The sequence below is a fragment of the Nomascus leucogenys genome, chromosome 2 (genome assembly GCF_006542625.1).
Source record: "Nomascus leucogenys isolate Asia chromosome 2, Asia_NLE_v1, whole genome shotgun sequence".
NCBI classification, from domain to species: domain Eukaryota; kingdom Metazoa; phylum Chordata; class Mammalia; order Primates; family Hylobatidae; genus Nomascus; species Nomascus leucogenys.
Window position 1 is genome coordinate 19,564,904 of NC_044382.1, and position 26,414 is coordinate 19,591,317.

Below are 26,414 nucleotides of genomic sequence, written 5' to 3' on the forward strand. Positions count from 1 at the left end.
AACACAGACATCGAGATTACAGTACATTAATTTCTTTTGCACATGAAGAAGTTGAGGCTTCACAATTTCAGCATGACCCAGTATAGTTGCAACATCTTACCCGTCACTGGGTGTGTATCTTCTGTGTACACTGGCCCTTTCGACATCTAAGGCCAGGCTAGGTGTTCATAGCACCTGGCTCCCCAGGAACTAACGAAAGAGAAAGCAAGAAACAGTGGAGGGGTTTTGGTGGTGGTGGAAGACAGGGGAGATAAAAGTGGGGGTTGCAGAAGGTCGTGGTGAGGCAGAGTGGTAGACAAACCGGGAATGAGAAGTCTTGCCAAGCCCAGAAGACTATCGTTGTGTAAACACACAATATGCTTCAGGCTATGTATTGTGGGGAACAGTTCCTGCCCTAAAAGGTGTGGACATTTAAATTAGGGTAGGACTGCGCATCTGTGATAGAGACTAGCACAGAGACAGAACAAATGGAACTCCTCTACGTTGGGGAGGGGAAAATATACATTAGCCTGTTTTGAACCTTAGGCCAAGACAAGACAAAAACACAAACACCATTTAATTTCATACTGCAATAAAATTCTTTGTACCAAACCACGGGATCAAAATTTTTTCTTTTTTTTTTTTTTTTTTTTGAGACGGAGTCTCGCTCTGTCGCCCAGGCTGGAGTGCAGTGGCGCGATCTCGGCTCACTACAAGCTCCGCCTCCCGGGTTCACGCCATTCTCCTGCCTCAGCCTCCCAAGTAGCTGGGACTACGGGCGCCCGCCACCACGCCCGGCTAATTTTTCTGTATTTTTAGTAGAGACCCGGTTTCACCGTGTTAGCCAGGGTGGTCTCGATCTCCTGACCACGTGATCCGCCCGCCTCGGCCTCTCAAAGTGCTGGGATTACAGGCTTGAGCCACCGCGCCCGGCCTCAAAATTGTTACAGATACTCAGTGAACAGTTCCAATGCATTCATTCATCCAGTCACTTACTCCACAGGGGTTTGAGTGCCTGCACTCGGTGCTGGGCACGGCTGAGCCATCCCAGACGCAAAGGAGTTTACAGTCTAGTCCAGTCAGTGACGAGGTTAAAACGAATTCACGTATCATTCCTACTGCGAATGCACCGGGACAGGATCAGCCCTTCAAATTCTCCCACGTGGTCCCTGCAGGTGAGTGTGGGTGTGAGCGCTTGCGGCCCGTGGTGTTTGGGAGTGAGAGAGCACGTGTGTCAGAATGGCGCGTGTCACAGTGCGCGTACAGGTGTCTCCGCGGTACGCCTCTCCATGGCCGCCGGAACCGGGCTGTAACGGCTTGGCTAGCCTTATGTCTCCCGCCCACGCACTGGAGGCGGTGCGGAAAGCACTCCGCGGGCGCGATTGTGAGTGAGCACGGGCGCGCGCGGGGGGGCGGGGGAGGGGCGCGCCGAGCTGGCTGGGCCGCGCGCAGGCGCAGAGTGCGGAAGTCGGGCCGCGTCCGCCGCAGAGCGCCGGGGGCGGGAGGAGCGAAGGCAGGAGGCCATGGCCGCCGCCGCCGGCGCCGGCTGCTGAGGGGCTCGGCCCGCGAGCGCCTGCTGCCGCGGACGATGGTGACCGTACGGGCCGGGCCGCTGCCGCTGCCGCTGCCTCCGCCTCCCCAGAAGCAGCATCCGAGGCCCGGCGCAGAAGAGCCGCCGCTGTGAGCCGCGCCGTCCGGGCCCCCGCCGCCGCCGCCCGAGGAGAACGGGAGGGCGGGCGAGAGAGCCGGGGAGTTGCGGAGCCCGCCCGCCGGCATCGCCGCTCCCCAGGGAGGGAGTCCGCAGCCTGAGGTGACCACGCCGCCCGCCCGGCCCCTTCCCATCCCCGCGCCCCCCGGCCGCTTCCCACGGCCTCCCTCCCCTCCCCCATCGCGTCGCAGGCTCCTTCCTCTTCTCCCTGTTCGCCCTTTTCCTTTTATCTCGCTTCACCTCCCTCTTCTACCTAGCCTTGGAGGAGTCCACATCCCCTCTTCACCCGCAGCACTCCTCCCTCCCATCCTCCAGCTCCTCCCGCGGTGCTCGCCTCCCTCCGACCGTGCTCTCCCCTCCTGGGCCCCACGCAAAGCCCCCTCTGCTCCAGCTCCCGGGTCTCGGCTGCCGCCTCCCCGCCCTCCCATCCCTTCCTCTTCCCAGGGCCTGGAGCGGTCCCTTACATTCCTGAAATGCCCTTCCTCGGGGCTCTCTCCTTTTGCCTCCCCAGCATCCCATTTCTAGGCCTTTTTCAAGACCCTTCCAGAGCGGCCCCTTTCCAGCTCCCTTTCTCGTTTCCATTTCCAACTTTGCCTCTTCGGCCTCTTTGTTCACTTTGCTTCCAAGCTCCCCTCCCTCTTTCCCTTCGTCTTACCCTTCTTTGATCTACGCAGCCCCAAACTCAGGCTCCCCGCTTTCAGGTGGTGCGAGCTTGTTTGGGGGTGCGGAAGGGCCTGCCAGTCCATTTTTCGAGGGGGGACCCATTGCTCTGCATCCCGTCCGTCAGTCCCTTTTTATAGTAAGAGGGCTCCTCATCCCTTCCTTTTTGTCCCTGTGGTTTCCTCTCTCTTGCCATCTCTTCTGTCTTCTCCCTCCAATTCTGCTTTCCCCACCCAAGGACCCTCAGACCCGTGAACCCCCCTTCTGGAATGAGTTCCCTTTCTGTTCGGGGATGCTGAACTTCGCCCGCGTTTTTCTTCGCGAGCCTTTTGGTACGTGGCATGGCGCGACAGAGTCAGCACCCTTGGCGAGATAGGAGGGGAGCTCCCGAGCCTCTTTCCTGGCAGAGTTTTTGCTGAACGTAATCTCTTAGCCCCGCGGCGGCGGCCCGGTTGCTGCTGCTACTGCTGCTGCGCTGCCTGCTTGCCGCGAGCTAGGTTGGGGTTACTGTAGTTCAAACGCATGTGAGATCATCAGGCATTGTGGGAGGAGGTGCGGGGAGAGAGGAAGGGGCCTGTGCAGTGAGCAGGCATCAAAGATTAATGGATGGCCTTGCGTCGCAGTCTGCAGTAAACAGGAAACTAGTCTGAAAGGGAAGGAGAGGACTGTGTGTCTTTTTATTTTTTAAAATACGGAGTGTGCAGTTTTACTGAATCTTGAATCATGCCCAAAAGAATGAGCTGTCGGTGCTGCAGTCGTGACCCAGGCTGAGCGCCCGATGGCAGAGGTAGCAGTTTTATTTCCTCTCTCTGTTCCTTAAGTTGAAAGATGGCCTTTGTATTCAGAGTAGACTCCCTGTCTTTGCGGTTTTGGAGATGATGAGAAACCACAGAATTGCTAGTAGTTTATGTGGAGATCAGGTACATACAAAGTTAGCTAGCAACGAGTGGGAGTGGGGAGGACCAGCTATATTTAAAACATGTGCCATTGCTTATGTAAGAAATGCGTTCTCTTTCCTGGTATCTCAGTTCTGGGCTTTTACTTAGAATTTTAGGCTCCAGCTTTGTGCTCTTAACATTTTCAGTGAGGCCTACCATCTAACAGATGGACAGCCCGAAAATTTACTTTTCTTAAGATCAGTTTCAGTTGATGGTAGAATTTTTTTTTTTTTAACTGGTTGGGAGAAAGAAAGGAGATAATGGTGAATGATGATTTTTGTTTTTCTTTTTTAGGGGGAAGGTGTAGAAGTATTGTACTGAATAGTTTTAAGTTGGGTCATGTGTCATTCTTGTTTTTTGTCTTTTTAAAAAAAGATTTTAGGAGGTGTGAGTACTTTTTTTTTTTTGAAGAACTATGTCAAATAAGAGAAATGAAAAAATCACATTTTTCATTTCTCTTATTTGACATAGTTCTTCAGAGATGAGGTGTGACTTTAAAAACCTACGTTTTTCTCATTCAGGACGATTTGGTTTCTTCATATTCAAAACTAAAATCCCATATTTTCAGGAAAGTGTAGAATGAAGCTGTGTTTTCTAACCCACAAATTTCAATGGTAAACTGTACAGCATTATATTTCTACAAGACATTACTGTTTTCATAATTACCGATTGCTGCTTCTAAGCCTGAGAAGGTCATTTAATGAACTCATTGAGGTCTCCTTTTTGGTTAGCATTTGTTGCACCTCTCTTGTGGTTTTTGGAAAGAAATGCATTTTTTTTGTTTGTTTGTTTGTTTTTAGCTGTTTTACTGTGTAGAACATCTTTAAGTTTGAGTCACATTTAGTTTGTTACCTGCAGAGACATCATGTTGGAGTATTACTTTCCCAGTTCTTTTCAAAGTTCAAGGAGGACATTTTAAAACCTTGCATGGAAGATAAAACAGTATAGGAAGATTATATATTTGGCTTTGGGTGTGTTAAACCTTTTGGTTTTTTCTGCTTTCAGCTCTCCTGCTTATTTTCTAGGATTATTTGGTATTATTTTGTTTTCAAGAGAATATTGAGCTCCCCTGTACTTTAGAATATGCTGATTAGCTCTGTCTGACGATAAATCTGGAACAGGATAAATTAGGCAACATTATAAAGGTATTCTCTAGATCAGGAGAGAAGGCTCCATTTTACTTCGTGTTTGTATGATAAAGTGATTTGGCAGGTGTGAGTAATTGCAAGTACTTGCAAAGAAGATGAATATTTTAAAGTTTTGTTTTGATGTTGGTTTAGTGTGTGGTGCTAAAGTGTAGTGTAAAGTACCTATTTGTGATGGTAACTATAATGTGCTCTTTTACTTTAGAAAGGTTCAAAGTGATAAGGTTTTGAAATTTTTTTCTCTTTGATTTTCCATGTATTAAATTTGTTTCCTCAGTGCCTTTATACATGACCAGCTTGCCACTGACTTGCTAAAGTAACATTCACGTATAGAAATAAATGAAACATTTAGTTTCGTTTATTTGGGCATATTTAATTCTATCCAAAGTCCTTGTTAAAAACATTTCAGTCTCGAGTTGACTATGTAGTAGAGTTGGGGATCTTGGATATTGTTTTTTATTGACAGCTTTCGGGACCCAGTATTTTCTCTTTATAGAAATAGAAATATGTCCTGTTTTCTGTTTCTTATTATATTTGTTAGGCAGGAGTGGTGGGTGGAAATAAAGAGGGAACATGTACCATTCTGCTAATGGGCTTTTGTAATAGAGATGATCCTCTGTACGGATTAGGGAGTTTTTCTTCCCTAGCAGATCTTGATTTCTAAAGCAGGATTAGTTATTTGTTTAGTTTAAATTTTCTTCTTTACCCGTTTAGGAGCCACAATAAATGGTGAAAATGGGCACATTTTAAAATAGCAAAGCATTGAAAAAAGAGAAAGGTTACAAATCAAATGAAATAAATATGGGCTACAAGTGTTAAATCAGTAATAGCTCCTCCCTCTCTTGTTACTTATAAAAACAGAGGTAATGATTTATATTGGATTCCAGAATATAGAAAAATAGTTACTTTTCGATTGCAGCGTAAAGACTGTCAGTAATACTGTCATCTCAGTACGTGGTGATTTTCAAATATGGTGGCTGGTGGTTTGTGAGAAAATCTATTCATATTACTTTGAAATAAATTCCCAAGAGGGTATTGGGTTATCAGTTTTCTCACCAAAGTAAGTATTTCCAATGTAATTCCTGAAGTTATCTAGATGGCTTATACATATTAAAATGCATTAAACTTTTTACCAACAATTTCTGTGAATATCTTGGTGTATTTTTTCCTGGGATTAGAAAAAATAATAATATCATGGGCTTTGAGAAATTTAGATTCCTCAGTGGTTGGTTTGCAATAAATATTAAAAGTTAAGAGATTTTATTTTTCAGTGCATTTTTCCCCCTTAGGACATGATATTTAGTTCTGATTTTCACAATAATATTTTTCTTATGTAGGAAAATATGAAAATGATCTTGTTCATGTGAAATAATCAGAATTGCAGTACTTATCTATAAAAATGTTAAGTCTATATTATTGGTAGGCTATATATATATAAAACATTTGGGTTATGGGAATGGTTGATATATGGTTATTGAAAGGCTTTTATTAATAGTGTGCCAAGTTGGGTTGCCTTTAGCTTTTTAACTATCTGAACTAGGAAGCTATGAAAATTGGAGGGTAAGATGGAAATACTGACAAATATTTAACCATAGCATAGCAATCTGTCACTATAATTTTCTACAGAAATAAATGTTTTCGTTTGTCCTGTAATGTCTGAAATTACTGCCAAAGCTGGAAATGTGTTTAGCTTTCTCAGCAAAATTCTTAAAAGGATACTGTCAGAGCCAACAATCCAGAATTATCTTTACTCTTTAAATTGTTCTTTACCCACTTTTGTTGGCCTTTTTTTTTTTTTTTTTTTTTTTTTTTGAGACGGAGTCTAGCTCAGTTGCCTAGGCTGGAGTGCAGTATCGTGATCTCTGCTCACTGCAACCTCCGCATCCCAGGTTCAAGCAATTCTTCGGCCCCAGCCTCCCGAGTAGCTGGGACTACAGGTGTGCGCCACCATGCCCGGCTAATTTTTGTATTTTTAGTAGAGACGGGGTTTCACCATATTGACTAGGCTGGTCTCGAACTTGTGACCTCATGATCCACCTGCTTCGGCTTCCCAAAGTGCTGGGATTATAGGCGTGCGCCACTGTGCCTGGCCTTGTTTGCCCTATTTTATTTTTTTTTGGATTAATTTGAAGTTCTACCATATAAAGCAGTATAGCGTTGAATTGTCCCTTTAAATAGTAAATTGTCCTGATAACTGCCTTTCATTTCCTCCACCGCCCCCCCTCCCCAACCCCCTCACTACTTATCATGGTCTATGCAGAGACAGGGGCTACAGACTCAATGCCTGGCTTCTTCCATGTGCCTGCTTATCTGTGTATCAAGGGAAGAATTTGATGAACACTTGAAGGCAGATTATGGGAATTTTAGACCATATTTAACTTTAAAGATTCAAGGAAATGATATTGTAAATAATGTTTCCTCTACCTGTATCTACATCATGAGCTCTCTGGATTGTAAATTTAGCACTTCAATTTTGATTGTAAGTGAATAAGGAAAAGCATAGAGTACAAGATGCTACAAACCAAACGTGCAGTTATCAAGTTTTTATTGAGTTGCTTAGGCTTTTTCATAGAGTAAATATTCAAAATTCACCCTCTTATGAGCTACATAAATCACAGTTTTATTGGAGTGAGTGAATTTTTCAAGTTAATTTCATACAGGTTACAGTAGTCTTATAGAGTGTTTTGTTCCTAGATTTGGAGTTAGTGGCCTTTTAAAAAATTAGTTTTGAGGCCAGAACATTTAATCAGAATTATAAGATTGGACAGAACTGAATGGGTCAATGTGAAAACACAATACAGAGGTTATTTCATGAATATCTAAAAATAGTAGATGTGGCTGAGAAGTAGTATTATGCATTCTCACATAGTTTTGTACCGTGTGTGACAACCTATTAGATTCGTGAAAGGATATCTAAAAGCGATTTGTATTGACATTTTATATATTATGTCTTCTGAATTTTAGGTCTTCTCCAAGAAAAAAAAAAAGAAAAAAAAAAAACCAACATGGCTGCAAAGGAGAAACTGGAGGCAGTGTTAAATGTGGCCCTGAGGGTGCCAAGCATCATGCTGTTGGATGTCCTGTACAGATGGGATGTCAGCTCCTTTTTCCAGCAGATCCAAAGAAGTAGCCTTAGTAATAACCCTCTTTTCCAGTATAAGTATTTGGCTCTTAATATGCATTATGTAGGTGAGTGTCTACATCACATTTTCTAATCTTCTAGTGAGCATTCTGATTTATGTCTTAGTATCTTTTTTGAATTTGAGTAAAGTGAAGTTCATTTTCATTAAGATGATAGTGATATAGTTATTGATGAGTGTTTATGAATCTTGATAGTTTTGTCTTATTGCACAGGAATTATTAACGCTACAAGAAAGTAGGCAGTATTGGATTTATTTTACTGGATAAAACTGGAAGGCAGAAGAAAACATTCTAGATTTTAATATGATGAAATATAAACAATGAGAAATACTTTTAGAGACATTTGGCCCCTTCTAATTTGTCCTCGTTTCGGGGTTTAGTAGTAATTCGGAAAGTAAGCTTTTTAAAATGCAACATTCTTTGTTGTTCCCTGAGACAAACGAAAACATTAACATCAGCTGAAGATAAAGTGTTCAGTTAAATGAAATGTGGGAAATGATACTATAATATTTTGTTCCACAAAAAAAAATCCTCCTGGAACTATAATTTTTTTTTTTTTTTTGCTTGAATCCCCTTTCAAGAAAAATGGAACTATCATTGATATGCTATGGGGTTAGTGGTAAAAATAATGATGAGAGATTGAAGAAATTAAAGTCAAGAAATACAAGCATGAAACAGATAAAATTTATCTAGAATAAAAGTCGTGATCCTTACTTTTTAGGTTAAGTTTTGGTTTATTTGTAATGTATATAGCAATATATTTTATTAATGTTGTGATTGCAGAGTTCCAGACATGGTTTGAATGGTACTATAGTGGTTTTGCTAATATTCTATTATTAGAGTTGCCCGTCACAAAATGTATCTTTTATAAAGTCATGAAGAGTTGTCCTGTCTCTCTGAGATTTATTTTTATCTATAAAAGGACTTTCTGGGTTCTAAAACTTAGCCCTGAGAACATTCCCCTACATCCCTGAGAGGTAAGCTGTTGTGGAAAGAAGTATGATGTAGTAGAAAAGATGGTGCACTAGAAACAAAATGTTTCGGTTCAGTAAACTCATCTTTTGTGGATGGCACTACCTTGGGAACGTCTCTGAAATGAGAAAGTTCCTTTATGTTGCAAAACACTGTAATTCTCAGCCTTTTATGAAAGGCTTTGTATGTTAGCCAATTTATGGAAAGTAATTCCCGTCAGTTGTAGAACAGTTGGGTACTTGGCTTAGATTTTTAGATTAATCAGCAAAGTCATACATACTGTTGTTTTAAAAATGTGCTTATATATTATTTCTGAATAGGTTGAAATATTTATTATGAAAACAGCTGCCTGATAACCAGAATTAATTTTAGAAATTGAATGTTTTCGAGTACAATTGAAGTTCATAATCTGTTTTATAATTTTGGAAAGTCAGTTGAGCCATCTTAAATATGCGCACTCCATGCCAAAGTAGAGTAAGCTCAGTGGTTGCATGAACAGATATTTTCAGCTTGAACAATGTTTTAGTTGGAGTTACCTTTGTCAAAATGTTACATAGTGTTTATGTAATGCTCCTGTTTACAGAATTTCACCCTCAAATACAAATCAAATTTCACCCTAATAAAATAATGTATTTATATTCAGAAATAAAAAAGCATAAAAAGTATTTAATGAAAAGTATCTCCCTCCCATCTCTGTTACTCATTCACTGAGTTCTCACTCTGAACACCATGTAGCTTTTATTTCCTTCTGTATAATTCTAGAGATATTTTTATGTATATATAAGTAAATATAAAAAATATATATTTCCCCCCTTTTTATACAGATGTTAGCATGGTATACATGGTTTTGAATCATGGTTTTTGTTTGTGATGTATGTGGAGCCATAACTACTGCTTTTAGATATTTATGAAATAGAGTCTTGTGCTCTTTTCTTAGGATGACAGTCTGCCGGATCTTAAAGACTCTGAGTAGATGTTGAGGCCTCATTTCTGCTCTTCCCGATTGCATTTTACATTGGCATAGTATCCTCGTATGGATATACCATAATTTATTGAACTAATTACACCATTGGTGGACATTTTAGATAGCCTGCCTTCTGCTATTTTGTACAGTGTTGTGCTAAATAACTTTGTATAGCTATAATTTCAACAAGTACAAATATAACCTGGGTCTAAGGGGTTACTAGAAGCGAAGTTGCTGGGTTAAAGAGTACAGTGGTCCATCGGTATATGCTGGAAATTGGTTCCAGGATGCCCATGTACACCAAAATCTGCGCATACTCAGGTCCCTCAAGTGACCCTGTGGAACTATGTATGCAGAAGGTTGGCCCTCTGTATATGTGGGTTTTGCATGTTGCAAATACTGTATTTTCCATAAGAGTTTGGTTGTAAAAAAATCTACATGTAAATGGACCCTCACAGTTCCAACCTATGTTGTTCAAGGGTTATCTTATATATATTTGTAGTGTTGACAGATAGTACTTTCCATAGGGTTTTACTATTTTTTACCTCCAAAAACCGTGGTTGAGAGTTCCTACAATCCTATATTCTTATCAAAACAGCCTGTTACCACACATATTTTGGCTATTCCAATAGGTAGAAAAATTGATTTTTTTAACTCAGTGTAGTTTTAGTTTGCATTTCTATTATGAATGAATTGAACATACACATACTGAAGAAAAACCTGTATTTTCTCTTCTGAGAGTTGTCAGTTTATATACCTTGCCCACTTTTCTGTGAGATTCTTTTTTTACCAATTTGTGGGAATTTGGTATACATTAGGGAAATTAATCCTTTGTGATAAATTGAAAATAGTTTTTCCAGTTTCAACTCAGTGATTTTGCTTATGATTTTTTACATTTAGAAGGTTTTTAAGCTTTAGTATTTTGAGTCAATTAGAAAAGCCTTCTTTATTCTTGAGTTTATAAAGAATTCTGTTGTGTTTTATCTTACTATTTTTGTGGTTTTATTTTTACATTTAAATCTTTGCTTCATTTATCTGTATGAATAGTGTTATAGATATAATTTTATTTTTTCTAGATAACCACACAGTCGTCCTCACCTATTTGTTTAGTCCATTTTTTTCTCATTATATACTGAATTCTCACATATATTTTGTTTCATTTTTGAACTTCTCTTCCTTTAGTCTGTCTGCCTGTTTGTGAACTATTAACATGCCGTCTTGTTTGTTGAGGGTTTAGATTATATTTTACTATCTGATAGGGTTAGTCCTTTCAGTTTTCTTTATTTCCTCCTCTGAGCTTTTTTTTTATGGTTAGTTTTCTATGTGAATTTAAGAATTGTCCCAAAATTGTCTAGGTCTCATTCCAAAAACAAAGCAACCCATTTGATTTTTTTTTAATTTAGATTGCATTATTACTAATTTTGGGGGTGGGTGGGGAGGATGGGTTCTTGCTGTGTTGCCTAGGCTGGCCTGGAACTCCTGGGCTCAAGTGATCCTCCTGCCGCAGCCCCCTGACATTTATTGTTTCTAGGTATTTTATCCTTTTTATTGCTATTGTAAGTGGGAGTTTTTCCCCCTTTATATCTTCTAATTGTTTGTAATTAAGAAGCTTAAAAATTAAGGGAGGGAGCAATAAAGTTTGTATTTAATGGAATGTAATTGTGTCTTCAAACTTAGAAGCTTTCCAGGGTGGGTTCTGCTGAAAGAGAAGTGACTGTCCACTGTTTTTTGGAGTGTAGGATATGAAAAGAGAAATAGAAGTAATATTGGTAAGGTAGAATAGGGCTTTTGTGAAGAATCCTGAATATATAACAGTAGATATTGTGTTTAATTCTATAGGTCGTGGTGGGTCAGTGGGGATTTTAGAGCAGATGAGCTGCATTTTAAGATTGATTAGGCAGCGTTTTATAGGATGATGGATTGGGGAGGGGAGAAACTGGAGGTAAGAAGACCAGTTAGGATTTTAGGCAAGAGGTAATGAGAGCCAGAACTGACAAGGTAGAAATTAGAAAGGAAGCAATGGATGTGAAAATCCTATTGAAACTACCATCACTAAAATCATTAGTGAATTAAAATGTAAAATTCAAGCCTCATTTATGTCCTAATTCTACAGACTTTTCTATGTTTATGGAGCTGTTTGCTACTTCCTCTTTCTTGAAAGTGTTTTTTTTTTTTTCCTAATTTTTCTCCTAACTCCCTGACCATTGCTTCTGATTCTTTTGATTTGTTTTCTTTAGACTTCTCAACTGTTGATATTGCTCACAATTTGTGTTTAATTTTAATCTTTTGTTGTTTGGGTGACCCCACGTAGTTTGGGCTATAAATCTCTGTCTCCACTTTACACTTTTTTGACCACTGTAGTCTGGAGTTGATGTTCTTCCTCTGTGATTCCATGGAACCAGTTCACATCTCTACCATAGCAATTATTATGCTGCATTCTAAGGGTCCATATGCTTATCTGTTTTCCCAACTGTTAATAGATTGTGAGCTCCTTTAAGGTAAGAAGGGGGTTGTTTATTATCTCAGTATTCCCAGCACCTAGCTGGTGTCCAATAATGAATGAATTTTATATATATGTATGTATGTACGTGACAGGGTCTCACTCTTGCCCAAATTGGAGTGTAGTGGTGTGATCATGGCTCACTGCAGTCTCAGACTCCTGGGCTCAAGTAACCCTTAGCTGCTGGAGTAGCTGGTACTACAGGCATATACCAAGGTCTTGTTTTGTTACCCAGACTAGTCTCAAACTCCTGGTCTAAAGTGATCCTCCTGCCTCAGCCTCCCAGAGTGCTAGGATTACAGATATTAGCCACTGTGCCCAGCCCTGAATGAATGAATTTTGAATTACTTCTTAGACATTTCGACCTAAATAGCCTATGGACATTTCAGCTTGTTGTCAATCACTGAACTCTTTTTCTCACCTCAGAAGTCTTTCTCCTGCTGTGTTTCCTGTCTTAATAGCAGAGCTGTCTTCTTGATTACCCAAGCTAGAAACATCAGATCTTCACTTCCTTGTTCTCAACTAGTCACCCATAAATAACCACTAAGACCTATTTAAATATGTATCTCATGGCTGACTGGCAGCTCCATACCCAAAGCCACTGTTACAATCCAGGCTGTCATCTTACCTCTGGTCCTGCTGGTTACCCTACAACTACCATAATGTTTAAATAGCAGAAATTATTAGATTCATCAGTGTTCTTTTAATAAGCAAGTCATCATTTTTGTTTTTTATTCTTTTTTCTGTTCTCAGAGTCTGTTCCCATAGGTCATTATTTCTTTTATTTATTTATTTAGAGATAGGGTCTCACTGTCGCCCAGATTGGAGTGCAGTGGTACGATCTTAGCTCACTGCAGCATCAACCTTCTGGGCTCATGTGATCCTCCCACCTCAGCCTCCTCAGTAGGTGGGACCACAGTTGTGTGCCACCACACCTGACTAATTTTTTGTAGAGACAGGAATTTGCCGTGTTACCCAGGCTGGTCTCGAACTCCTAAGCTCAAGTGATCTTCTGCTTTGGCCTCCTAAAGTGCTGGGATTACAGATGTGAGCCAACACATCCAACCCTTATTTTTATAGAGACAGGGTCATGCTCTGTCACCCAAACTGGCATGTAGTAGTGCAATCATAACCTCACTGTAACCTTGAATTCCTGGGCTCAAGTGATCCTTCCACCCCAGCCTCCCGAGTAGCTGGGATTATAGGTGTGCACCACTACACCTGGCCTAGGTCATCATTTTTAAATGCTACTGGTCTTGCTTTTTAATTAAAATTGCTGTGTATAATTTAAAAACTAACAGCTTTGCCATTATCAACTTAGTTTGTTATGGATCATTTGGTTAATGCTGTAGAGTGAGTTGTGATGCATGTTTGTGTCAATAGTATTTTTGGCTTGCATTTTTTAAATTGTTAGATTATATATACATCGTAGTTCAGATGGTTCATTCATACTGCTCTCATAGTTAGTATTCATCATCTCTCAAAGTTTTCTTACACAAATATTTTGTTATCACAGTTATTTTTCCACTGGAATATGAAAATGGGGTATAGATGAGCAATGGTGCTTTTGTTGTTTTGGTTTCTGTTCTCTTACCTCACCTAAATAGATGTTGAAGAATTTGAGAACCATTAGCTAAGTCTAAACTCTTGATTATTGTATTTAGGCTTTATATTGAGGCTTTAGCTGCTAGTTCTTTCAGCATCCTCTCCCAATCTTTCTGTTAACATCAAATTCTAGTCCAACCTACGGAATTTACTGTCCCCTGAAAGTTATGCTTTTATGGTTTTCATGCTTGATGTTCTCTTTTCCTAGAATGTTTCCTTTTCTTCTTAGCCTGGTAAAGAACCATTCAGCTTTTGAGATGCAAGTCAAGCTTAATCACTTAACCATAGCCCTTCTAATGTTCATTTATTATAGCATCAATTTTGTCTAATAATTACTTTTGTCCATGCTTATCTTTTCACTAGATTATTATTCACATTAATTTTGGATCTTCCATGTCTAGGAATGCAAGTGGGTCATACTTTACACATAATAATCTTGATTGAATGACTGGATAATTGAAGGAATGGATGAAATGAATATGTTTGATCTAGAAGATTTGGCCGCTGATTTTATATGCAATATATAGGAGAAAGAAAAGACAAGATCGTTCTGGAAAGGAAAATGACAGTTTCGTTAAAAGAGAGTTTAAGGAGAAGTTTCATGTAATAGACATTAGAAAATCCTTCGGCTACAGTCAGTGGAAATGCTTAGTAACTATATTACATATCCTTTAAAATACCTCTAAAGTCATTTGAGATAGGGGTTAACAAAATTGGAGAAATTATTTTAAGAAATAAAGAGTAAATAAAAATACTTATCTCTGGCTTTTGATGGACTGTCCTTGCAGTTAGGACGTGTAGGAAATCCTCAGTTCTATTTCTTTAGTCCCAAACATGCTCATGTTTTCTTAGCTTTTGGCATGATTGATTCAGCATGAGAGAGGCAATAGGGGATAAGTAGGAGTACCTGTGCCTTAATAAAGATTCGTAAATTAAGTGGAAGATGGTTATAGAAGAGTAGACTGGGTCCAGATTGTGTAAGACCTAGAATGTCAGGTTCATAACTTTTAGAGCAGGAGAATTGTCAAGTAAAAGTGATGGTGTTAGGAATATTACCCTGGTAATTAAGTATATCAGGGGTGTCCAATCTTTTGGCTTCCCTGGACCACATTAGAAAAAGAATTGTCTTGCGCCACACATAAAATATGCTAACACTAGTGATAGCTGGTGAGCTTAAAATTGCAAAAAAAAAAAAAAAAAAAACCTCATAATATTTTAAGAAAGTTTATGAATTTGTGTTGGGCTACATTCAAAGCCATCCTGGGCCACATGCAGCCCATGGGCTGTGGGTTGGACAAGCTTGAAGTATAGGGTATACAAAAATAGAGACTGAAAGAAGGATGGTAGTATACTGTGCATTGCAGAGCAGATTAGGATATGGGACATAGAGATTGGAATGGAAGGGTAACACATGAGAGGAATTTATCAAGGAAGGCTCAGCAGGACTTGATGATAAGAGAGAAAAGATGACAGGTTTTGAGTCACTTTGAGTTACTTTGTTGAGGGAGGAGGTGGGGAGCACAGTTTGTACTTGTTGAATATGAGAACATTTAAGTGGAATATAAGGTGTCATGAGATGGGATGTCTGCTTAGACTAAGAAATGAGGATATGTTTTTGCATGTATAATAAGTTATCAGTAACTTTGCTGATAACATTTCTAGAAGAGATGCTGATATTTGAAGTTACAAAATATGTTGTTTGCACTATGTACTTTATATATAGAGAAAAACAGTTGTTTAGGAACCAGATTTCCAGTGTTTATTGGAAAGGGTGAAAAGAAATGAAGGGGAGAAGTTAGAGGGTAAGAGGAAATCCATATCAACAGACCCAAAGAGTAACAACGTTTTGATGGTAGTTGCCTGGATATTGGGGATCAAAAATAAGCAGGATGTCTTAGATATGATAAGTAGGCAATTGTTGACTTCCAACTTTCTTTAGAGCAAACAAGTTAAGGGGGTTTGTAAAGGGATTGTAGATGGTAAAGGGAAGAATAGATGCTTAGAAAATAGAAGCATTGGGTATAGATCTTTTCAAACATTTGACAGTAGAATGAGAAAAATAGTTAATAGGAAAAAAATCGCTGTGAAAAGAAGTTTTTTTTTTTTTCTCAAGATGGGTAAAAGCCCTGCACATTCTTTGAAACAAAGGTAAGGAGTGATGTCAGGGGGAACGACTGAAAGTATAGGAGATAGAGAGTCTTCAGGGGTTGGAGAAATAAGGTCTTGAATCACATGGAAGGGGCAGCCTTGGAAAGAGACATTAAGACACCCGGTTTTTCCTCTGGTACTAGAAAGAAAGAGAGAATTGGCATAAAACAAGTAAGTTGATATCAAGGAAAGTTAGATGATGGAAGGAGTTGTGTTACACATTTGTGTGATATATTTGATTATTAGAGAAATCTACAAAAGAAGTGAAAAACACAATATGTTTTCAACAACAAAAAATCCATAGTGGTGTCACTATGCTAAACTTACTTTGGTAAGTATAATAAAAAACCTCAGAAAGTACTGAAACCTATTTGGAAAATTATCTCAAGCCCTTTCTTTTATTATAATTAATTGGGAAACTAAATTAAAATTGGATTTTATTTATCTTTCTGCTACAGGTTATATCTTAAGTGTGGTGCTGCTAACATTGCCCAGGCAGCATCTGGTTCAGCTTTATCTATATTTTTTGACGGCTCTGCTCCTCTATGCTGGACATCAAATTTCCAGGTAAGAATATGACCCCATTTTTGAAATGTATGACTGAATTTAAAGTTTTCTTTTGCCAATAAAATACTTTTCATGAACTCTGTTAAGTAAAGCTAAGGCTTTGGTAGGTCCAAAACTGGTTTGATACTCATTTTCCAAATCTTACACAGGATTAATAGCTGGTTTATGCTGACATTTTATTTCTGCTTTTAAAAACAAGCTTAACATGAAACAAGCCTTAAGGTTATGTTTATAAAGATATCCTTGAACTGGCTGGGCGTGGTGGCTCACGCCTATAATCCCAGCGCTTTGGGAAGCGGGTGGATCACCTGAGGTCAGGAGTTCGGGACCAGCCTGGCCAACACGGTGAAACCTCGTCTCTACTAAAAATACAAAAATTAGCCGGGCGTGGTGGCGGGCGCCTGTAGTCCCATCTACTTGGGAGGATATCCTTGAACTTTCCCGTCTTGCCTGATAAAAGAACTTCTAAAAGTAGGGTGTAGGAGCATTTTAACAATTATAGACTTCATTACTTTAGGAAATCAATTTATGATGTATAAGAATCAGCATAAGATGCAGCCATGTGGAGTGAATGATTGATATACATTATCTTGTGAGGTTGATTTGTATAGCTAAACTTCTATCTCTTTAGCCATATTGTCTGTGTACCTAAGTCTGCTAGATCTAAATTTTAGGACTTGGGTCTGCCAATGAATATGAACTTCCTACTTTGAAACAGAATGTTAAAATATAGGTGGACCAAAAGTTACACTATAAAGCAGTGGGTTGGAATATATTTTGGAGGTATAATTTCTTTTGAAACTTAAATTTTATAATTTTTGATAGAAAGGTATTTACCATATTAAAATATATTCCCAATTCTAAGAGGAGTGACCTTGCATATAGTACAAGCCATAATAAGAGTCTGAAACAGATTTTGGGGTAGTCGAAATTTAATCTTAGAGGTAGCATTTTTACATTATTAGAATTACATTGTTGAGTTTTTAAAAACATTAACTTTTTCTGATTGTAAAATTATGGTGCTCACTATAGACAATTTTTGGAAAATACAGAAAATGTAAAGGCATTTAATAATCGTCTGAAATTATACCACCCAGAGATAGATGTGTTAATATTCTGGTACTTTCAGTTTTTAAAATACTGTTCAATTCTCACCACCTCTGTGGATATGAAAGGATGAGTATAACTAAAATCACTGGGTTTTTCGCCCCTCTTGTTGAAACAGGACCACCAGTTCTCTTTAATGTTTTGTCTAATTCTCAAAGTCCCAGGGTGTTTCCCAGAAGCTTACTCTTCTTGCATTTTCCTCCTTTATTCCTTCCTGGTTGATTTTCTATGCTCAAAATGGTGCCTGGAGGATGCTGTCTTACTCTTTAACTTCTGCCACCATCCTGCCCAGGGTAGGTCCTGTGATGTCAAAGTTGCAAAATCTGGAGCTGGCAGAGTAGTGTTGCATTTCTTGCAATTCTCACAATGTTTAAATCAAGCTGTGTTCCCTTCAAGAATGGAGACAGTGACATTCCCCGTTTTGCATGACAGAAGTATGTCACTGTGTCTTAGACTCCTTCATGAAAACAACTTAGACCTTGTCCTGTGGCATCCCTCTCCATAGAGCCAAACTAGGAGTCCAAGCACCAATACTGACACAGACATGATGGGTTTGTCATCCTAGTACCACCAGCCCCCACACCTCACACAGTCTGTTCCTGTGGCCTTAGCCCGATACCTCTGAGTCTCAGCTCAGGCTGAGGATGGAGACACTTTCCCATCTTTGCTTACTCTTTTGTAAACAAAAATTGTATCTCTAGAGTGTAATGCAGTCATTAGGGTATACTGAGCTCTGGAGTAACTGTTCTGTTTTGTAAATGAGTGCCTGGGCACTTATTTTTCGATAGATGGATGGTTTGGATAGGTTCAAATTCCAGGTTTCTTATTTACTGCTCTATAACCTTGGGTGTCATTTCCCAGAAGGATAAGCCTTAGTTTTTTCACGTTAAAGTGGTAATAATGTCTTAAGGGGCTGTTGTAAGATCAAATAAGATAAGGTGTATAAAGCTCTTATCACAGTTTCTGACATAGTAAGTGCTTGGTGAATTCTTTTGTCTTGTTTTTATCACATAGCAATGTTTTGTGAGCATTTTCTCGTTGTTAATCTTTAAAAAATGATTTTTAAATGGTATTTTATGTATAGCCATATAATATCTTTCTAGAGTTGATAGGATTTTGTTGATTAATTAAGAAAATATCAAAGTTGAAGGTAGACCTATTAATATTGTTGCTTTTATTATAGCTACAATTCTGGGTAAAAAACTGTGAGCCTGCCCTTTCTCATGGTTTTTCCATTTCCATTTGCATTTGTGGTGTAGTGATGGCTAAAACCATGTAGCTCTGTTTTTATCTACAGTGCTATGCTCCCGTGGTATCATGAGAGTTTGATTCTAGGACCTCCTGAGGATACCAAAATCTGTGGATGCTCAAATACTGATAGTATTTGCATGCAACTTTTGCACACTCCCTTCCATGTACTTTAATTCATCTCTGGATTATTATAATACCTAATACAATGCAAATGCTATGTAAATGATTTTTATACATTTTTTATACTGTATTCTTCAGGGAAAAATGACAAAAAAAAGTCTGTACATGTTTACTCCAATTGCAGTTTTTTTTTTTTCTGAATATTTTCGATTCTTAGTTGGTTGAATCTACAGATGTGGAACCCAGTGAATATGGAAGGCTGACTGTATTACCAATCCAGGCATTTCTAGAGAGGTCAGGATTCTGGTATATAAGGAAAAAGGGGACCTAAGTAGTTTCAGAGGTAAAGAAAGGATTTTTTCTGACCACTCTTGTGGCTTTTTGAGCTTTTTAGTTTCAGTTTATGAAAATGACTTTTTCTAATGTTTCAAGTTTATTTTCATTACTAGGAAATTAAAGCTTATTTTAAATAATAGAATTTTATTTTATTTATTTTTATTTTTATTTTATCTCAGCTCACTGCAACCTCTGCCTCCCAGGCTCAAGTGATTCTCCTGCCTCAGCGTCCTGAGTAGCTGGGACTACAGGCATGTGCCACCATGCCCAGCTAATTTTTTGTATTTTTAGTAGAGATGGGATGGGGTTTTACCATGTTGGCCAGGCTGGTCTTGAACTCCTGACCTTGTGATCTTCTCACCTTGGCCTCCCAAAGTGCTGGGATTACAGGCACGAACCATCGTGTCCAGCCTCAATAATAGGATTTTATTAAGTTTTAATAAAATTTTATAGTAGGCAAAAATACTTCCCATTCTTATTTCATTTTGATTTTTTTTAACGTTCCTTTGGGATTTACAGATGAATAAAAGGAAGTAGGCAAACAGCTAGGAAGGGACAATCCCAGACTTTAACTTGAATCCATGTTTTCACAATCTAGTTCATTCCACTTAGGTAGGCAGCATGGTTAATGGAAAGGAAAATTAATTTTAGAATCAGACTTGATACAAAATGTTTCCTTACCTAGTAAATATGTTACCTCAGCAAGTTACTTCTTTGAAATTGTAGACTAAGCTTGTCCAACTCCTGGGCTGCATGTGGCCCAGGATGGCTTTGAATGCAGGCCAACACAAATTCGTGAACTTTCTTAAAACATGAGTTTTTTTGCTTTTTTTTTTTTTTTTTGCTCATCAGCTATTGTGTGTTTTACGTGTGGCCCAAGACAGTTCTTCTTCTTCCATTTAGGCTCAGGGAAACCGAAAGATTGGATACCCCTTTGTAGACAATGCCATCTTGTGGAGTTTGTTTTGATATAAAATGAATGAATTTCAAGATACGGCATATTTTAGTATTAATATTTTCCTCTTAGTATAATTTATACTATATGATAGTGTCTTACAAAAGGCTAGTAAAGATGTGTTATCCTTGAATTATTCATAACATATCACAGTTAATAAATACCAAGGTTTGAACATGTAACATTTCTAAGACATTGAGGTTGAAGGTTTTAGTTTAAAAAAAATAATGGTTCAGATTTCTGTGGAACTTCATAACCAAGTATCTTTTTTTTTTTTTTTTTTTTGAGATGGGTATCACTGTGTCACCAAGGTTGCAGTGGAGTGGTGCAGTCATTGCTCACTGTAGCCTTGAACTCAAGCACCTCAGCCTCTTGAATAGCTAGGACTACAGGTATATGCCACCATGCCTAGCTAATAAAAAAATATTTTTTTGTGGAGATGGGTTTCTTGCTGTGTTGCCCAGGCTGGTCTTGAACTCCTGCTCTCAAGATAATCCTCCTGCCTCAGCCTCCCAAAGCTTTGGGATTACAGGTATGAGTCACTGTGCCTGGCCCCAGGTATTTTTTTTTAAGTAACAACTTTATCGAGATATTCACATACCTGATTAAAGTATATAGCTCAAGGGCCTTGTATGGTGGGTCACACCTGTAATCCCAGCATTTTGGGAGGCCAAGGCAGGCGGATTGCTTGAGCTCAAGAGTTGGAGACCAGCCTGGGCAACATGGTGAAACGCCTTCTCTACAAAAAATTAACTGGGTGTGGTGGCATGCACTTTTAGTCCCAGCTACTTGGGAGGCTGAGGTGGAGGATCGATTGAGCCTGGGAGATTGAGACTACAGTGAGCTGGGATTGTGCCGCTGCGCTCCAGCCTGGTGACAGAACAAGACCCTGTTTCAGAAAATATATATGTATACAGCTCAGTGGTTTGTAAGTACATTCACAGAGTCGTGCAAAACATCATCAAAATTCATTTTAGATTTTCATCACCGCAGAAAGAAACTTCATACCCATTAGCAGTCATTCTATATTTCCCACCACCCTCCCTGCCCCCAGCCCTTGGCAACTGTCAGTCTATGATCTGTCTTTTTTTATTGACCTTTTCTGGATATTTTATATGCACTGAATTTCACTTAGCATGTCTTCAAGGTTCATGCATGTTGCAGCATGTGTTGGTACTTATTTTCTTTTCCTGTCTGTATTCCATTGTATGGATGTATGTCACATTTTGTTTATACATCCAATTATCCATTGATGGACACTTGGATTGTTTCTATGTTTTAGCTATTATGAATAATGTTATGACAATTCATGTACAGGTTTTTGGGTAGACAAATGTTTTTATTTTCCTTGGACAAATACCTCGGAGTGGAATTGCTGAATCATGTGGTGCCTATATTTAACCTTTTGAGAAACTGCTAGACTGTTAAAATGGCTGCAGTGTTTCACATTTCTACCAGCAGTGTATGAGGCTTCCAATTTCTCTACATTCTTGCCAGCACCCATTGTTGTCCTTTTTAGTGGAGCCATTACAGTGAGTGTGAAGAGGTACTTCATTGTGCTTTAGATTTGCATTTCCCTGATGGCTAATGAAGTTGAACATCTTTACATGTGTTCATTGACCATGTGTAAATATTGGAAAAATGTTTTCACATCCTTTGCTCAGTATTTAATTGGGTTATTTGTCTTTTTCTTGCTAAGTTGTAGGAGTTCTTTATATATTCTAGATACAAGTCCCTTATCAGATCTATGATTTGCAAATATATACAAGTCCCTTATCAGATCTATGATTTGCAAATATATACAAGTCCCTTATCAGATCTATGATTTGCAAATATATGCAAGTCCCTTATCAGATCTATGACTTGCAAATATATACAAGTCCCTTATCAGATCTATGATTTACAAATACATTCTTCCATTCACTGCAATCTGGTTATATCAAGGCATAGTTTATTATGCTCCTGAGAAGGAGAATCAGCACTTATAATAATTTTAACAATTAATTTGGTACTTAAAAAACTGGCTATATCCAGCCTCATTGGAAACAAGAAAAAAAAAAAACCAGCTTATAGAAAAAGACATTAGCAAAAATTAATTTTCTAAGTTGAAAATTTCATAAACTTTTGAAAAGCTGGGTTTCTGTTTTCCCTTATGTGTATTTACGTAATGAAGCTTATTATCCTGAAATGACTAAAAACTTGTTTAGAATATGTCTAGAATGGATATAGCTTGCAGTTCGGAAGAATTAAATGTCAGAGATTCATGGGTTCAGTCAATGTCATATAAATATTTAATATTAATATTCTAATTGAACTTAATAGAATTTGGTAAATGTCAGTTTACCAACTTGATAAATTGTTTTTTGTTTGTTTGTTTTTTGAGATGGAGTTTTGCTCTTGTTACCCAGGCTGGAGTGCAATGGCGTGATCTCGGCTCACTGCAACCTCCACCTCCTGGGTTCAAGTGATTCTCCTGCCTCAGCCTCCCAAGTAGCTTGGATTGTTAAAATGAGTATTACCGTTTATATTTTAAACTTAATTTTGACAGGAATAAAAGTGACCAGTTTCACTGTGTGACATGTTTTCTGCTTTTGAACATTATCAAATACAGGCACTCAATATCTAGGAGGCCAGAAAGAAGCTAAAGAAAGGGTGTCAACAGTTTAAATAAACTGGGTAAATGAATTATTCAACTGCTAGCACAGTGCTGAGGGTATGGTAGGTATGTTTGTGTGCGTGTATGTGTGTTTAGTAGGCATATAAGGAAATACAGGTATTTGAACATCTGAGATTTCTTGTACCAAGTGGTGCTTCTTGTTGCCCATATTGCAAAAGATAACTTGGCACACCTCTTTGTTTTGTGTGAAAACAAGTTAGGTTTCTTTGGAATTAACGTTCTTTAAAAGCTTTAAGTAAATAGCCAGAATGTACAAGTTGTTCCTAGGTTGTCCAGTGTCTGAGTCAGATTGCTGAAGAGACTGTTACAATAAAGGTCTTTAATTAGCTGAAGTGGTAAGCTACTAGGTTTTGTTCTTGGTACCCATTTATTTTTTGTAACATGTGTACTTCTCTTTATAAGCAAGAATTTTTCTAATTGCAAGCTCTGAGGCCCTTTTCTTTTTCTTTCTTTTTTTTTGAGACAGGGTCTCACTCTGACCCAGGCTGGAGTACAGTGGTGCAATCTTGGCTCACTGCAACCCCTGCCCCTACCAGGTCCACACAATTCTCCCACCTCAGCCTCCCAAGTAGCCGGGACTGTAGGCATCAACACGCCCAGCTAATTGTTGCATTTTTTTTTTTTGTAGAGACGGAGTTTCACCATGTTGTCCAGGCTGCTCTCCTGGGCTCAAGTGAGCCGCCTGCCTCGGCCTCCCAAAGTGCTGGGATTACAGGCTTGAGCTACTGTGCCCGGAGGCCCTTTTCATAGATCTTGTACATTCCTCGTGGCCCTTGTTTGAGTTAAAAGAGGGGAGGCTATTATACAGGACTAGGGAAGTAGATTTTTCAGTTTATTAGTGCCTTGGGGTGATTATCAGCCTTCCACAAGTGAAAAAACATTTAAGAAGGAAAATATTTTATTCAGTTATAAGTAGATTGGCAGGAATTCTTGTTTCTGAAGATCTTAAAACATTCTACCTTTTAAGTCTTCTGAAATGAAAAATTGTAATGGTTCTCTTGAATAGCTCACCTGAGTCTTAAGAGAATCATATGATGTTGTTAAAAGTTAGAATTTTATGACTCTTGCCTTAAACTAATTTTTCACCTAAAATGACTCATGGAATTTTGGATAATTCTCACTTTGGATCCTTCTTATTTAGGCTTACTGTCTTGTTTTTCTTATGTTGTGAATGACCATCCCTCTTAGGACTGATTTACCAAGAATTCTCAATGCCAGCATGAGATACCTGGAATTTGTGCATAAGTTAGATATAGAGATTTTTGTTAACACTGATTCTTATTTCAGTTCTTCTCTACAGTTTGGGATGGGATGCCCAGATCCTCCTTTTAGAAGTGACAGCTCCATGGTGGTTATGTGGCATACTAGGTAGTTTAGCTGTCACCAAAACCATTGTTTTGACTCTGGCACGCTAAGCTGAGCTGGCCTAAAGAGAGAGTCTGCAGGCTTTCTAGGCCTGGCTGTTTTTACTGAGGTGGGGCTTTTTCGTGAGTCAGCCAAATGGAGGATTTTGGAGGACTGTATTGAAAGAGAGGAATTGAGCAAAGGGGAAAGGTTCTAAGGGGCCTAGGGATGATGTTAATTTTGAGGCTATGATGAATGATACAAAGACTCAAGTTGAACAGGAATGTGGGGGGCAGTACAGTACTGGAGAGCTAATCCTAGGATCCTAGAGGAGGACAAAGTAAGGAGAGCAAGTGGGAGGAAACCACTTAACATCAGGGCTGTCATTGTGGCCTAAAGGTTGATTATTTATTCTTCTGGAATGCGGACCTCCCTTAGTGTCCTATAATCACAGCAAATCGCAAAGTAATGAGTATAGAGAAAGCAAAAATAATTAAAAAGAAAATAATGGAAAGGATTACAAAGTTAAGAGAAGGCTTAAGAAAGGAATGAAATATAGGGTTGGATAAAAGAAAATGAAATAGTTAAAACCTTTTGTAATAACCATATGAAATAGGAGAAGTAAAATAAGTAGTATTTAAGGTAAAAAAGTAAAAGGCAGATAGAAATATTATTAGTTAAATGAAAAAGTTAGAACCTAGAAATAGAGAATAAAAGATGTAATTTTTAAATATGCTGTGAATTTAAAATCTTTTTATGTATCAATAAAAAAGACTTTAAAATCCTCACAGCATTCTATATTTTTTCTTACAGCACTGATCATCATCATAATTAAATAATTATAGGACTAAGTATTTATCACCCCTCCCTGTTTGTAAGTTGCATGCTAGCATGGACTGTGCAGTATTAGCTGAGTCTAGCAGACTGCCAGCATTTATGTATTCAGTAACTTCTTTTTGAGTTAAAAAGCAACAGAGAATGTTAGTTATCCCTAGAAATTTTGTCGTGTGAAATTAGAATTTAAGATAAGAAACTCTAAAGAAAAAGAAGTTTTTAAAAAGAGGATAAACTAACGTAGGCTATGAAAAAATGCAGAACAATTAACAAATGTCTCAGCAATCAGAAATTCTAGCATGATGTTTAGTTTGCTGAGCTTTATTATAAAATATCAATAATATGTGACAAAACCAAACAGTGGAAAGAAAACATGGTAGGGACCTCAATTCTTCTGTCTTTTCTTGTCCCTCACGAAGAGATACATGAGACTGAGGCCGTTCTGGGGCACTTTGTGGCTTTCTCCTTGGGGATAGTGCTCTTGGAGCTGACTTCTCTCCCTTTTCTAATGTAAAATTCCTATAAAATTAATCATTTTAAAGTGAGCAGTTCAGTGGCATATAGTACATTCATAATGTTGTGCAGCTGTCACCTTTATCTGATTCTAAAACATTTTCATCACCCCAAAACAAAACTCAGTACTCATTAAGCAATTACTCTCATCTCCCCTTCTCCCCAGCCCCTGGCAACCACCAATCTGTGTTTTGTCTATATGGATTTTCCCTGGCCCCTGTTTAAATCGTATCTGTTGGAGAGAGATATGCTATGACCAAAAAGAAATTATTGGGCTTTAAAGGTCTAGATAGTACTGACACTCAGAGTTGTATCTCTTTTAGGTATAAATTTATTTTTCAAATAGCATTTTAAAATACTTTGTATTAATAGTATTTATATATGCATTTTATTCTAATTTCATAATTCTTTTAATTTTTTAGTTTTCTAACTATATAATTCCATTGATGGTTACCTATAGTAATCAGATATTTATGTGTTATTTGCATTTGTGTCTTTCTACATGAAAACAAGGTTACTCAATATTGCACAGTTGACATTTTGGACTGGATAGTTTTTTGTTCTAGGGGCTAGCCTTTGCATTGAGGAATATTTAGCAGCATCTTTGGCCTTTACACACTAGGTGCTAGTAATACCTCTCCCCAATTGTGGCAACCAAAAATGTTTCCAGACGTTGTAGAATATCCCCTCAGGAGCAAAATTGCCCCTTGGTTGACAACCACTGCATTACAATAATTCTTCTTGAGAATTTGGCTTTCTCTTTCAGTAGAAAGAGACAATTAATACATTATGTGTTAGAAACCATCATCTAAGAATGATAAAGGAGAATTGCTAGATCACCCATATAACTTAGTCATACATTTTTATAATCTCAGAAACTGTTTTAATTCTTTTAACAATTTTTAGTTTTAAGTTTTGATTCTTTTTTGGAAATACCCTTCCAGCTGATT

At 38.5% G+C, this 26,414-nt stretch overlaps 1 protein-coding gene across 2 annotated transcripts in view; it reads left to right on the plus strand.

The window, feature by feature from the left end:
- The first annotated feature begins 1,103 nt into the window (after positions 1-1,103).
- Positions 1,104-26,414, plus strand: part of RNF145 (ring finger protein 145) — a 50,092-nt gene continuing 24,781 nt past the window's right edge. The window contains exons 1-3 of one of the 2 annotated variants that reach the window (XM_030825777.1): positions 1,104-1,164; positions 7,407-7,619; positions 16,219-16,327. In XM_030825777.1, the coding sequence (XP_030681637.1) occupies positions 1,104-1,164; positions 7,407-7,619; positions 16,219-16,327 (383 nt within the window). Of the gene's footprint in view, positions 1,165-1,441; positions 1,790-7,394; positions 7,620-16,218; positions 16,328-26,414 lie in introns of those variants that run through there. The other variant, XM_030825772.1, reaches the window with a different exon arrangement.